The sequence below is a fragment of the Aquila chrysaetos genome, chromosome 17 (genome assembly GCF_900496995.4).
Source record: "Aquila chrysaetos chrysaetos chromosome 17, bAquChr1.4, whole genome shotgun sequence".
NCBI classification, from domain to species: Eukaryota; Metazoa; Chordata; class Aves; order Accipitriformes; family Accipitridae; genus Aquila; species Aquila chrysaetos.
The window spans coordinates 12,815,752-12,830,757 of record NC_044020.1 but is presented as its reverse complement, the minus strand read 5'-3'; the positions used below and the strand labels follow the sequence as shown (position 1 = coordinate 12,830,757).

The 15,006-nt window shown below is 36.3% G+C and overlaps 1 protein-coding gene across 18 annotated transcripts in view; it reads right to left on the bottom strand.

Moving 5' to 3' along the window:
* The window catches only part of ERC1 (ELKS/RAB6-interacting/CAST family member 1), a 301,837-nt gene that overhangs the window by 170,296 nt on the left and 116,535 nt on the right, over nucleotides 1–15,006 (bottom strand). For 9 of the 18 annotated variants that reach the window (XM_030040612.2, XM_041129573.1, XM_030040624.2 and 6 more), the window contains 3 exons: nucleotides 14,183–14,323; nucleotides 9,197–9,232; nucleotides 722–915 (listed from right to left, as the gene is read on the bottom strand). In XM_030040612.2, the coding sequence (XP_029896472.1) occupies nucleotides 722–915; nucleotides 9,197–9,232; nucleotides 14,183–14,323 (371 nt within the window). The remainder of the gene's footprint in view (nucleotides 1–721; nucleotides 916–9,196; nucleotides 9,233–14,182; nucleotides 14,324–15,006) is intronic. The other 9 variants (XM_030040615.2, XM_041129574.1, XM_030040616.2 and 6 more) reach the window with 1 other exon arrangement.

Here is a 15,006-nt window from a genome sequence, read left to right as displayed (position 1 = left end):
CCTAGAAACTTCTCTCTTGGCCCACTGTAAGGTAAGAAAATGACAGAAAACAGAATCTGTTTCAGGTCTTTCCCAAGATCTACTATTTATAATTGTGATACAAATGTCATGGAATCATAATAAATTATAATTTTTGTTTGGGACATTGAGGTCTAGAAAAAATTATTTGAGCACCCTGGCTCCAACAGAAAGATCAAAAATGCTGAAAAGTGCTGAAACACATTTCATTTAGACAAAAGCAAATCTGTTCATTTGGCTTCACATAAGCCAAACTTTACCTGTGTCCCTACCAGTACAAAGACTTTCAATGCCACTTGTCAGAAGAACCTGAGTAACTAGTATCACAAGCTCTTAAAAGTCATTTTTCTTATTTGTTTTTTGGAGAACCATGCCTGAGGAATTTATTAAATCAAAAGAACAAATTGTTCTCCAAACACACCACAGCATCAGCAACTTTTCCCACCATCTCCGTTTCCCTACAGCTCTATCTACCCTTCTAGTTCTATCTGTATCAGCCCTGTTTTTGAGCAGCCAGGTAATGAAAGCACACAGTAAGACACCTTTTTGCTTACAATCTACCAAAATAAAGGAATGAAGGCAGAAAAACTCTAAACAGACTTTCCCAAAACAGGCACTCTAAGGTTAAGACAAGAAAAATGGACTGTTATCTCTAACTTTAACCAGCTCTTTTGCTCCTCTAGTAACTTTATACCATTCTCACCTCTCCAGTTCTGCTATCTTCTTATCCTTATCATTCTTCTCATTTTCCATCTCTTTCAAGATTTCCAGAAGACGATCCACTTCAGCTTGAGCCTTGCTAGATTCTTCCCGATACCGTGTTACCTCCCTTTCCAGCTGCTGCATACGATCACTCAGCTCTGGGCTGGCCCTAGCCTCCAGTGTTGCCTCATGAGCCTGTAAGAAAAAGGTTCAAGAAAAAACACTTCATTCACATGTGTGTATTTTACAGATACTATGACAACGGCAAAACGCTATCTAGATATCTATTTCAAAATGGCAATATTAATTACTACGCAGAAATAAATATACAGTGCATATGCTACTTTTAAGTATGGGAAAATACTTTCTAGGAAAATAAAAATTCAGAAACAAATTTAATATTTTTAATTCAGTCTAAAAAATTTAGGTGATTTTTTGGTCTGAAACAATCAACAGAAGAAAGAAGTAAAAATATTAAAAAAGTTAAACTTCTTTGAAAGTAAAGAAAAAGAAAAGTAAGTGTGAGTGGGTATAAAAATTCCTAAAATATGCTTCTGAAACAGTGTAGAATTAGTTATCTGAGGTATTTTTAACGTAGATAATCTAGAAAAACAAATCACAGGTTAATAGCCTTCAATAACTACATCAGTATGCAAAGTGTCAGATTTGCACAGATGGTGCTGATGTACTGAAATCCTTGCTAGTTATCTGAGCTGTACAGACTAGGACTAACATGAGTATGGCTACCTACTGAAATTATTTTTGCCTGGTTATCTAGGAAATACGATTTTTCAGGCTATGGGGACAAAAACATCACAGGACTGAGTATAAATGACTAACGAAGAAGGTGTTGGTTTGGGGTTTGTTTTTTTTAAATGGCTTGGTTTGTTATAAAAATCACTAATTTTTTCGTAAAATTAATTCAACTGTTCCCAAGCATGGAAAGGAACAACAGGACACACATGTGCTTTGTCCCAAGACAAAGAAGAGGCAGTATTTATGCTGGAATTTAAACCAGCAGACTAAGTATTATCTTTTCATTCTCCCCCTGCCCCTCTGCTCTTGGATCTTGAACTGCTATTTGATATCAATTAAAGCTATTTCAGAATTGCTCAAATTTGCGTCAGTGAATAGCAGGTTTGGTGGAGTTATTCTGCTGACCAAGACTGCCTGCAAACTCAGGGCCTTTCTCTTCTCTGAAACAAACCTAAAACAGAAGATAAGACTACAGACTTTTTTCCCCCCATGTGTACAAGCTGCGGAAAGTTGTTTTACAATCTGCCAATATTCTGCTCCAAAGCTCAGTAAGTCTAAATCCAATACTACAGGACTCTGTTGATTTTAAAGGCAATTGGACAGAACTGCAGCAGCATAAAACTCAGGGTTAGAAGCTGCTGCTTCCAAAGAACCAAACAGCAAAAATACACTTGGCTAAATCTGTTTAGTTATTCAGTAAAATAAGACTGGAGGAAAATATCCGCTCATTGACCCCAACATTTTTGCCTTGAAGTCTCTTGGTTTTAATTAGCTGTGTTAAAGCCAAGGCCACGTTCTAGTGAAACCCAGGAGAATCTCAGAGCAGAATATTCTAGGACTGAAGAACATCTTGATGCCTGTCTTTACTGGGACTATGACCTTGGGATGGATCTGGGTTTCCCAAATACTGGAACACATCATGTTCCAGGGCCTTGGCCCTGCAGGTTCTGCCTGAGGGTTGATGCGAAACTGTTTCGGTTTTGTTTTTTTTTAAAGCATAGATTCCAGAAAGCTGGATAACCTGCGCAGTATTTTATCCTAGAAAAAAATGCCTGGCAATCCCCAGGTCTCCCAGGCAGATCTCAGCAGGAGTGCCTGACAACCATAGATCCTGGAAGAACAGAACCCTTTCCTGAGGCCACGCATTTAGGAAGACTTAAAATGCTCCCTACTTCTGAGTGACTGTCAAGTCAAACCCCGCCACTACTCTGTCACTGAGCTGTAAGTCTGAAAATCCTGCTCCTGAGCTTCTGAGACCCAGCTCTGAGTGCATCCCTGGTGAGCCTGGAAGCTCTGAGAAGCTTTTTGGAGTTAGGGCTGTCAATGCTTCCAGATTCCTTACTGCCCCGTAAGCACTTCGAATTACATACCCTTGGAAAGGGCTCTCTACAGCAAGTAGAAGTCTAATTAATATGTTGCTAAGATGACGCAGACTCCAGGAGGACCTTGCAGCGATGAGACTGACAAGCATGTCGGTGTCATGAACAGCTACAAGCATCAGGGAACATACTTTGCTTTGGAAGGAGAGTGGTGGTGGGTGTTCCTGAAATGCCTTATTGGGATTTCCAGCCTGCAGGAAATCTGAAATACTTGATTTCATTTCCTTTTCAACTATACCTAAACTTCAAACAAAATGCCATCCTTCCTTCCCACATACTGTTTTGCAGGAACTGGGAATACTGTTTTCAGGGGACATCTATAAATCTACAGGGGGGCATCTATATTTTCCTAAGAGACACTATGTATAGAGTTAAGTCCGGTTTTTACCAGACACAGAACCTGAATTCTTCAGCACTGGATTTAGATATGTTTCCAACATCTAAAATTGTTTGTTTTAACAAATACTCCTCCAGGCTCTTTAAAGTCATCCAAAATACATAATCAGATAATCAAGAAACTTCTTTAAAAAAACCTAAACCAAAGTTAGGCTGCTAGCCTGGATTACTAAAGTCTCTAATTCAAAGTAAGTTATAAGACCTAATGCAATTCTACTGTCAGGACCATCCTGATTTATATTACTCTGTGCTAATAAAAGCATCTCCACAACAACCCAAGAGACACTACTGAGAAGAGGAAATCAATTTTCTTTTTTAGAAAATTAGCCAACAAGTCAGTGTGTCTGGTTCTTATAGAACAAAAGGGCTATTTACACGACATAAATTATTAGTTAAGACATGTAACACATGTTATTTGTATATAATGCACATAAGCATGGATACTTTCACCTAACACAAAGAGAACGTTATGTGATATGGTGTAAACTGGAGACCACTTCCTGAGTTGTGAATTACTGAGTGACTTTGGTCCATTTAGTGGGTTGTGTACAAAATACGTGCTGCATGACCATATCTAAAATCCTGCCGGATTCATTTATTGTATAGGAGAGAAAACCAATGCATTTAGAGGTTTCCCACAAACTCACATCAAGATCTGGAACAGACAAAACTGGCTACCTTCCCAATGCAACATTGTGCAAAATAATTCAGCAGTGGTTTGGTTGTTTTTGGTTTTTTTTAATCGAAAAGAAAGTTAAACACAAATAATGAATTCCTATATTCACAGTAAAAAAGCCACATACAACTTCCCCCACTCACCAAAGGTGTACAAAATATCCAAAATAAGGCAGTAATTTCATTGTCGAAACAGAATTGACACGTAAGGTGACAAATGCACTAAGACAGTTTCTGCTGTATTAAGAGCCTATAAGAAGTGCATTTTGATAGGTTCAACTCTTAGCTCTGCCTGAGACAGTATTCCTAAACCTGCAACCTCTTAATATAGTTACAAACAAATGTGAAAATGTATAAAAGTATGATAAAAATTAAATAAATTAAAAAAGCAGCTTGCTTAGGGTGAAGGGAACATTGCATTTCTCCTCTGACAAATGAGAAATAAGAAAAGGTATGTTGACATGGACCATTGAGTTTAACTGATTACAGACTATTTTAAACCTCTTAAGTGTTACTACTGACCCTGTCATTAGCTCTCCATGTCTGTTCCAGTGTGGACTCAAATAGGTCCATTTAAGCTACTTTCAAGAGCACAAACTTGCATGTTTAGTTCTGCATTGATCTGCATAAGAAACACAATCACATTTTAGCTAGAAAGCAGCATCTTCTCAAGCTGTGTTTTTTAGCACAGCTCATCTGATCAGTATTAATCTTTGCTAGAGTGCATTCAATTTCAAATTCTAAGTGGTTCAGGACCAAGAGTAGTTTAAGCTTACTACTCTGGATATGCTCTCAAAGTTCTTAAGAGGGACTATAAACTAAGAGGTGGTTTAACAGCTTTCTGCTTTTCTGCTCTTAGCCATCATTTCCCATCTGGAATGTGGTAAGTGATGGGGTGAGTGCTTCAGGTACCTAGAGAATAAAAGAAAGAGTGATTGTTCCTCAAATAAATGTACTATAACTTCTATTGCTTTCACAGAAAATCAGATGACAAAGGCAACTTCTACAACTAAAATAAAGCTGACCAATGTTTCACAGAAATAACCACTATTTACAGATGGAGAGGAGAGGAAGACAAAACGCATTAAAAAGAATTTTCTAAGCTGATATTTCTCATGCCAAAAAACTCTTTACTAAGAGAAAAGGTAATCTTATGCAGCTTAACGCATGCCAGAGGCAGGGGAGAAAACAATAGCACAAATCTAATTTAAAACTTCTAAAATGTAAATAAAAATTCCAAACATTATGACGAAGATTCCAAATCAATATTCCTAAAAGATTAACTAAATCAAACAGCGAATAATTCACAGCAAACGCTTTCTACTTTTACCTATGAATTGAGACAGTAAATTCAGTTTAACATTTCACATACAAATGTTGCCAAGAACTTTTGGCCACAAAGTAGAAGTTCCCAAGAATATGAAATCCCATTTTAATCCACCCTCCTACCTCCAAGTATGCCTCACATCTCTTAAAAATAGTAAATGCACACACAAATACAAAAATATATGACTATTTACTGCAAAAGACAAACACATATAACCATTTTCCTTATTTTCCCTATTGTAAAAGCAGGGATTCAAATGATAAAACATGCTTGCTGCCTTATATTGTGTCTTTATTAGTTTCAACAAAATTGTAAATTTGAAAAACAACCAGACTTGTTCCTCTTTTAGTTCCAGTTCTCTAAACACCATGTACGGTAACAGAACTTTTCAAAAAGGCTGTACTGGAAGTAAAAGGCTCAGTGAATTCTCTGATATACTATGTACCAGAAAAATTGAGTCTGTCACAAAGAGTTGTTTGTTATCTTATTATTGACAAAATCTTTTAAATGGTTAGTCTCTGTTAACATGACTGTGAATTTTTGTCACTGAATAAGCAAATATTTGGTTGGAATAATTTCATAAAGGCAGCTGAAAGTCTAAATAAGAGTAAGATGCCTTGAGAGAAGCCATTACTGAAAAAAAGTGGTCTCTTCAGAAAGATGTGAGTTCCTATAGTTGTTATTAAACATTAACAATTTGCTCTCTTTGGATGCACACCAACACAAAAAGTGTACAAAGATGGGGGAAATGCCAAGGTGACGGCTGTCTTTGTGAGCATACTTCAACCCCCCCTACCCATGCCTCCTCTGAACCAGGCTTTATTCAGCTGACCAGAAGCTACTATTTTACAGAAACAGAGCTTCATTCAATGCACAGAAAGGATTTACTAAAGTAATGATCAGATACTCAGTACTTGTTTTTTGATATTCAGTGTATGGTTCTATGCCTCGTTTACTCTAAATTACAAAATGACACTGAAAAAAGAGTATTTTCCCGATTTTCTTTCTATCATGCTAATCATGACTGTAGGCTATTTCTTGGCAAATGGTAACTAACCACTTCATAACACCACCAATTGGAAATGAGGACGCATTATTATATCTGTTGTGCAGGTGAAAAATGGAGATGCAAAAATATCCTGCCTTATTCACTCAATGCTTTCCTACTATTTAAAAAAAAATATTTTATCATCTGATTTCTCTAGATGATTATCATCTTCCTTATATATCTCTGGCTCATTCTTGGAGCATTTGTCAAGCAATATTGAAGACTGCAAGAGTCTGCAGACAGTAATCTAGTTATAAAATGTTATAACAACTAGCTCACAACGAAAACCAAGAAAGGCCACACAATGTTGCATTGGCCATTTCCTAGCTTTTGGATATTTAATTTTTCAGAATGAAAGTTACCTTAACAAGGTTTCTGGGAGGGGTAGAGTGGGTAAGTTTAATTTTTTAGGTATAAGAAAATCAGGGAGAAAACCCCTCCAACCTTCCACTGCATGAGATGATGCTGACATTGTCATGAAACATCAACAGGACTGGGACTTAAAAGCCACCACACCGCCTCTTGTACCTTATCCTATATGTTGATTATATCATACTGGGGAATAAAACAGAGTTTGTTCCCACATTTCATATTTTCTGACTTCAGAGTAATGGGGAGTCTCAGAAATTTTGCATGCTAGTAGAAATTTCATAGAGAATATGTTCTCCTGGGCACAAATTCTCCTGCCTATTTGCACCAAGTACAATCCTTTTATACTATATCTCGTCTCCCCAACCTTCTATCAACATTATTTAGACAGATTCAAATACCACTCCTTTTATTCAGGCAGATTCCACTAATCTACCAGTTCTCCTCATCCTTTTCCTGCCACTTTTTTTTCAGGTTTGGGGGATTTTTTTTTTTTCACAGTTAGCTCTATCCAACAGCACCTGTAGTCCCATGTCTTCTGCTCATATGCAACCCCCTCCTCATACCATGTCTTCCCCGAGTCCCAGGTTCAGTACAATTTTCCTGGTAATCCGAGCCACTCATACCCCCAGCAAAATCCAACCTGTTTTTCTCCTCCCAGTGGTTAACTTTCAGTACTGACTTCCATTCCCAACAGATTATTTGTCCTGATCCGTTCTGCACACTGAGATGCTGATTCTTGCTTCTGCTCTATTTGTATCAAGCAGCTGCTTGGAACCAGCACGGTATTTGGTGAATAGTCTACTTAGTATTGCTGCTGCCTGCTCAAATGACCAGACCTAGAAGAGGCTGTGGCAATACAGAGACACAATGGGAAGGTCTTCCTCCCTCTTCAGGTTAAGGTATAACCAGTTCAGGTGGAACCTTTGGGAAGTTTCATTGCTAAATCTATCTTTCTACTGAGCATGTACAAATAGACAATGCATTTAACCTTTAACCAATTTAGATAGATTTAAACAGGGGCATCAAAAATATCCAGTACAAGGACCAAATCTTTTAATAAAAAATTACTAGTGCTAAAAAAAAGATTAAAACCAACATATTTCTATATTTTTCCCTGAAAACAGCGGCCGAGAGTTTCTTTCAAAAAGACACAAAACCAGACAAAATCTCAGACTGAATCAAACAACATAAGAAACTTCAGCTAAAAGATTTAAAAGGTTTTACAAAACCATAAACAATTGATAAAAGAATCTATTTAATAGGATGCATTAAACAAGTTTAGTTATGGACTGTACCAGTCCAATCTATAGGTTAGGAGGCTGGCAAATTATTTTAAAGTGGGGGAAAGTGTCAATGTACCAGAAAAGTCTTGAGTCTGCTATTCATACCTGAACACACAAAACCTTTGGGGAAAAAAATATTCTCTGTCATGAAAGAAAATAATGAAATCCTTCAAATGCCATATCCACTAATCTTATATTCTTTAAGAAGATTATGTTATTTTTTCCTGATCTTTATGCACCAAATACCTTAGAATATTTATTAATGACTGTTTTTACATATAATAAATAACTCAAAATGCAGTGTAGGAGTTTTTATGCCCTAGTTGACTATTTGTTGTTATTTCTGATAGTCCTAACAAAACGCTTTTCCCTATTGGACCCCACAACTCTCTTCCCAAATCTAGTCCCATAAATGTATTGTATTATCTGCTCTATTAAAATAATTTCTACTATGCGATAGGAAAAAAACTTAACTATTAAAAGCACCAGCAATTCTCTGACCATCAGACAATGATTGTCAGGCTAGACAGCTACATTTACCCTGAACATTGACAAGAGTAACATAGGTATCAGACTCCTGAAAGTTTTGTAACACGATTTTTTTATGCACACAGTCACAAGAGAAATCTCTGATGAAAACCACCTTGGATTACATAATTTACAGTGTCAAGATATTATTATACAAACGCTCCTTGAAAGGAGTGCTCTTTGACATCAAACAGAAGACTGGTAATAGGATCTAAAATTAAACTGACAGTACCAGTGAGCTTAATGGTTACACAAGTTTTTAAGCAATCTTTTACTTGCCATAACTTAATTATTATTTCTAATGCGCTGCTGTACATGGTGTTACAGAATACTTTCACTCAAGAAGCTTGATTTGCATAGAAATTCTACATTCTAGCTCTGAAAATGCACGGACAATGGACATGAAAGAAAAGCCACAGGACACTTCAAGCAAGCAACAAAGGGAAACAAAAACATTGGCACAATATTAAGCTGTCCAAACAAAAACAAAGTTACACCAATGCAGCCAAAAAGTAAAAGCATCTTAGAAGGCTTTTTTGAGCATGACTAGTTAGACATACTATAGCATTTTGTTTGTTTCCATACCCACTACTAAAGCAATTCACCAACATACTGTGTGTTGGCCCAGATATAAAAGCACAGGTGAATACACATGCAAAACAGAAAATTAAATGGGGTTGGCAATAGCCTCTCAGTTTGCCAGGACACTTACTGGCTTGGATGGATGACTCAATAAAACTTCAGGGTGCTAAAGGGAGAAAGAAGATAGGAAAAGATGGGAAAAATCGGGGATAGGAACAGTGTGAGAGAAAAAGAAAAGATGCAACAAGAAAAGAATTTAAAATAATAGCTGCGACATTAATTTACTAAGACAACAGAATCTTAATTTGTGGTTTTAGCATGCATTACTACCAGCTTTTGAAACATGAGAAACATGGAGAGTTACCCTCGTGCAAGTTCCAAACTTGATCTTGATTTCTCAGTTTAATAGTTTTGTCCAGTCCTCAAATACTTAATGTAGTCCTGTGTTTGGGTTTACAGATGACAGTTTTACAGGTTGAGCAGGACTTTAATTTCTAGTGCTTCACTTATATCAATTGCAAGACAGCTAAATGGTTTAGAAAACTAATTCAGTAACTGACACTATCTGAACACTGAACACAATTGCTGGGTTTTTACTTTTATTTTTACAAGACATCCTGATTTTCCTGGTAGCCTCTTTCTTTCTGAGTTTCTATGCTGAATACATCGTTTATCAGCCCTTCTTTGAAAAACCAAATCATCAGCTGAGAATAAAAAAGACTATTTCTCTCTCATCTACCAATATTATCAGTAATATTTTCAGTTGCGGCAGGAAATCCATGTTCACAAAAGTAAAAAGCATCAGACCCTGTATTAGACTAGCCGAGCTAAATCTTGGGAAACACAGAATTTGGGTCAACACTTCATTCAGTCATTTTTTCCTGTCTTTTGAAAGATACTATCCTCCTGAACTTGAAGGAAGAACACCACAGCAGAAAAAAAAAAAACATCCTCTGAGTGAGCCTGTTGAATCTCGAGGTATTTTCCTGGCAGGGAATCACTGCTAACATTCACTGATGAAAAGTTCCTAGAACTGCACCAAGGGGCAGTTTGTTAACATATGGTTTTGGACTCTTTCTTTTCTCTAACCTTGATCCCTTTCAAATAAGGAAAATATCTATAGGGAGAAAAACTATGCACTGGAAATGAAGACAGACAAAAATCCACTCATCTTTGCTGGAACAAATTCTAATACTAGTTGGTCTCTCCCAGATTAGAAAAACAAAATGAAACAAAGCATATTGGCTGGGAAAGACAAGACAGAAAAAGCTAGGAAAAGAGTATCCTGAAGAAAAACAACTAGAAGAAAACTTTTTCACTATAAAACTATTACATTAAAACAGAAGTTTGAAAAAAGTGTTTCCTAAGGGAAAAAAACAAACAAACAAATAAAAGCCACACAGCATAAAACCACTTCACAGCAAAACAGGGAGAGAACCCCCTGTGTGTGATTTCCCTCTAATGATTCCATCTCAGCAAAAAGGAGACTGTTTAAGGCAGGACACCAGGCCATATAAACTGAACAGGGATTTGTGGGTTGCTTTCAGCATTCAGAATCTCCCATAGTATCTCCTGCTGGCAGCAGGCTGACAACTGAGCACAGAAGCAATGACAGTAGAATGATTAGAACATTAAGCTCAGAGATTTGCATAACCATAGTATCATTATTAAAAAAACCCAATCTTGAATATGAAAAACACTGCAGTTTTATTTGCTAAGACAGGGATCAATGTAAAACAGTCATTAGTAAGAAGAGGAATAGTAACAATGAGAAGTGGACACCTTAAGTCAGACACTGGAGACTGCTTACATGGAAAGAAAAATAATACCAGCAACTTTTCAGCACCCCTGCACTCCACTTCGTTAATAATATTTCAGTTTAGTGTAAAGTTAAATACCTGTTACAGAAAAAGTGGAAGTTTGCACCGTTCATGATTTCTCAAAGGCCCACTGTTTAGAGATTAGCAAGAGTTTTTTCCAAGGACTGCCCAAATCTTTTTTATCTAATGGCTTAACAGTACTCCAATTCAGTCTCTTCTGTCAGCTTCTTAACTTTTAAGGCTAATAGATTTAACGGAAAGTACTCAAACTGTTCAGTGGAAATAAGAGGCAAGGGAAACAAGATTGATGTTAGACACATCTCTGTTCAAACTGTAAGGGAAACAACCTAAAAGAAAAAGCTTTTTGCCATTTGCTGTTAAGAGCTACACAAGAGAGTCCTTCCTGCATGTGTCTTATGCAAAACAGCACTGAGATAATGTAATAAAACTCAACATAATAAACCTCTAATTTGGTTCTAAACTGAATGCTCTTATGTAGCCATTAGTTTTAAGGTTAATTGTGACAGCTATTTGCAATGGTTAACAATGCAGGTGTGCAAAACAGTTTTTAGAAGCTTTAAATTGGAGCTGGATTATCTATCATGATTGTTTTAAGGATGACAAGGAACTAATCCACCTTGAGAATGTCAAACTGCCTGAATAAATATCTGCAATGCATTTAAAGAGAGAAAGCCTTTTAAAAATACATTTTTCTACTTTCCTGCAAGCGACAAAAAAACATTGGCAAAATTAAAAACAGCTGGAAAAAAGGTTATTAAAGAAATATCTAAACTTACTCTTAAATATAAAACATATTCAAGCAGTTGCTAACTATATTTTCTTGAGTAACTATGAGTAACCATGACTTAGTTCTAGAAAGCAAGGAGAATCAGTGGTAGAAGTGGGCTCTTTCGTACAGCTTGAGGAAAGCAAATGCATGGTTAATTACATGAAAGCATACTTGCGTCCTAGAGCTCCAATTCCTTTATAAAAAGCCATTGTGGACTGACTTCTTATCACCAAAAAAATATTTCCATTGAATTTGAATCTTCCCTTGAATAAGAATGCAGTAGCCCAACATGACACAGTATTTAAAAAAGGAACAAGGTATTGATGATTTTGTCTCAGTAGAACTTGAGAGACTCCTTTAGGGTCTCTGCACAGGAAACAATTGTCCAAATGCCCTTAGTAGGCAGTAACGCCTGAAGCAGAGGAGCAGATATCCAGAGTATTATGGAAGGGCTTTATACTGCTCATAGGTAATGATAGGCTATTGATTTTCTTTACTTGTAGAACTGAAACCGTACTGACTGAATGATTTAGGTAGCTTCTTTGGATGGGAAGATGTGAATCTATTTGTGTGTACAATACAATAAATTTATATTCATTATTTTTCTCAGAACCAAATTGAAAATACAGTTATTTGTCCCATAGCTGTCCTGTACAATTAATAGTGCTCTTTACATTTGAGCTATTTTCCCATTTTAACCCTCAGGAAAAGGACCACAGGTGAATAATCCACTGTCTTAATTATTTCCTGAAAAAAAGAGATTAGATTATAAAAATATATGGTCTTATGAACTGGCTCAGTGTCCTTATGTGATGTTCCTGGATACCAGCTATTAAGCAGAATCCTCTCTAAAATGGAAGGAGCAGAGGTAGGCCTGAAACAATTGCAGTGAAGCACTGTCATTGCAGTGCAAATTAACTGCGTGTTTGTCTTTTAGCCAGCAGTGTTTCACCAGATTTTGGTCGACCTCCAGGCCCACTTATACTACTGATACACTCACTGCTTATAGTGAGGAAAGCGATCTCAAGGGAAGCAGTGAAAAGCACTACATTTACAAATGTTAAATATACAGATGCATTCCCTAATTAATTGGATTTCCACAACTGGTTTTTCATAACCTAACTATTTTTATGTGCTCTCCCAGTCAGTACTTTTTTTTTTTCTTAAAGTACTTGTAATAATGTTCTCCACTGCAGCTGTCTACCCACAAACTAATACTATCATCCAATTCCTGTAACAACCTCTGGCAAATCTTAGCTACAATATATTCCTCATTATGTGTAACACACTGATAAAGGGTAAAACTGCAATTCATGACAGAGAATTCAAATGAAAGAGTCCTTCAGGACTTCTGAAATATTCACCCACTGTACGGTACACTGAAAACAGCCTATGAGACCAATTAAATGTGCACATTATCTTTTCTTGCTATTTTGCTTTGTTGATGCTGAATAACAGAACCGTTTTTTTTGTGTAATAAAATTAAAAAGAAGGGCAAACATGGGTCTAGATATGTGTATATGGAGTTTCACTTACAGAGAGTTCTCGGGTGCATTAACACCCACCTTGCACCCATGCAACAGAAATCCTAAAAGATCTTATGACTCAAAACTTGATCTCACATTCTAGGAACTAGGACAGAGTTCCAAACTACAGGAGAGGCATTCCTTCTTTTCCTGGTTAGATGTAAAGAAACAGCTAGAACTCCACAACCCAAGACTTGAATTTCTTTTAAAAATCATGTTGCCTTTTGTCTTGTTCTAATTTTATAAATAGAAGTATTATCACTATTTCGGTTAGTATGTTTTGTGCTTCTCTATCACCTGCTCTTTTAAAATCAAAAAGTTAAAATCAAATCAATGATCCTCTAAACAGTGCAGTGTTTATGCTACTCACAGCTAAAATAAAAAAAGCTTGCAATGCAAACATAACCAAAAGATTCTGTTCAAATAAATTAGCTTGCTTGTAATAGAGTATTATTCTTCTGAACAGCAAACTCCTACCAATGTATCAGCTGTGACTGGCAATGAGATTAAAACAAAAGATCACATACTTCACTGGTGATACATTCTTTTCATTTGTTTTTACGCATTCCTATGGGCCGGGCCAATCATGCATCTAAATTTATCACATTAACACCTACAAGCATTGGTAATTGATACTTGAAATGTTTAGCCATTAATTTTTTAGCTTTTACACCAGTTTAATGGCACAATTACTGCTATGAACCATTCTGAAGCAGGCTAAGTCTCTAATTCCCAGTACCTGTTAAAAAAAAAAAAAGCCAACAGCACTGTTGCTGCAAGTAAATGAAGTCCAAAATTAGCACCAGGGTCTGAATGTTACTTTCTGATGGGCTTAGCTTATAATATAGTTTGCATGGACACAACTTCACAGTTCTTGCTGAAAAGCAACTCACAGAACCCAAAGTTTTCTGTGTAGACACAGCCAATTTGTCTAGCATATGAATGTTTACACCACATATATAGATAAGAAGTAAAATTACCTTCTTCAATTGAGTTTCCATCTTCAAACATTCTTCCTTTTTCTGTTCCAGTGCAATTTCCAGTGTCTTGAGTCTTGAATCTTTCTTCAGTCCTGATGAAGCTAAGGATGAAGCATGTTCCTTCAGATCCAGTAAGGATGACTAAAATAAAAGATGTAAAATAACTATCAAGTAAATACTCCTTATGTGCAATAGCTAGTTTCTTTTTTGTCTTATTTTCTTCCTATCCCTTCACACTATGTTCAGGATCCAACTTAGAACAAGGCATTTTGTCAGGATGTTCATGTCACTGCCTTAAGACAGTTTGATTTAATTCAGGTTTTCAGGATCAAAATAAAACAAATTAATTTTTAAATCATTTTTAAAGATGGGAGATTCTGTAAACTGGAACTTGTGCTTCAGTGACAGTCACATTTAAGAAAAATTGGTTTTAAATAAAAACGTATTTAAAAATCGTATGTGGTTAGTAGATTTGGCCACTGTATCTAAAACTGAGAGCATTCAAAGCTTTTCTATATACAGCTGCTATGGGGTGAAACTGATTCATGCTACCTATCTCCAGAAGACATCTCAACTTCTTGTTTTCTGAATCATTTTTGTGGGTTTTTTTCCTGTCAAATGCTGACTTCCATGTAGACAAAATCTTAGCCCTTCCTGGTGCATATTTTTTGTATTGTTTTACTTTGACAGTTTTGAAAAAAGAGTTTTGAAAAAAGATTGTAAGTAGACTTGAATGTTACAATTCCAAGACAGGAACAGGGAACGTTTATCTTTCTCTAATATAATTAAGTTAATTTGTCTAGCCAATGGGCTCATTACCAACA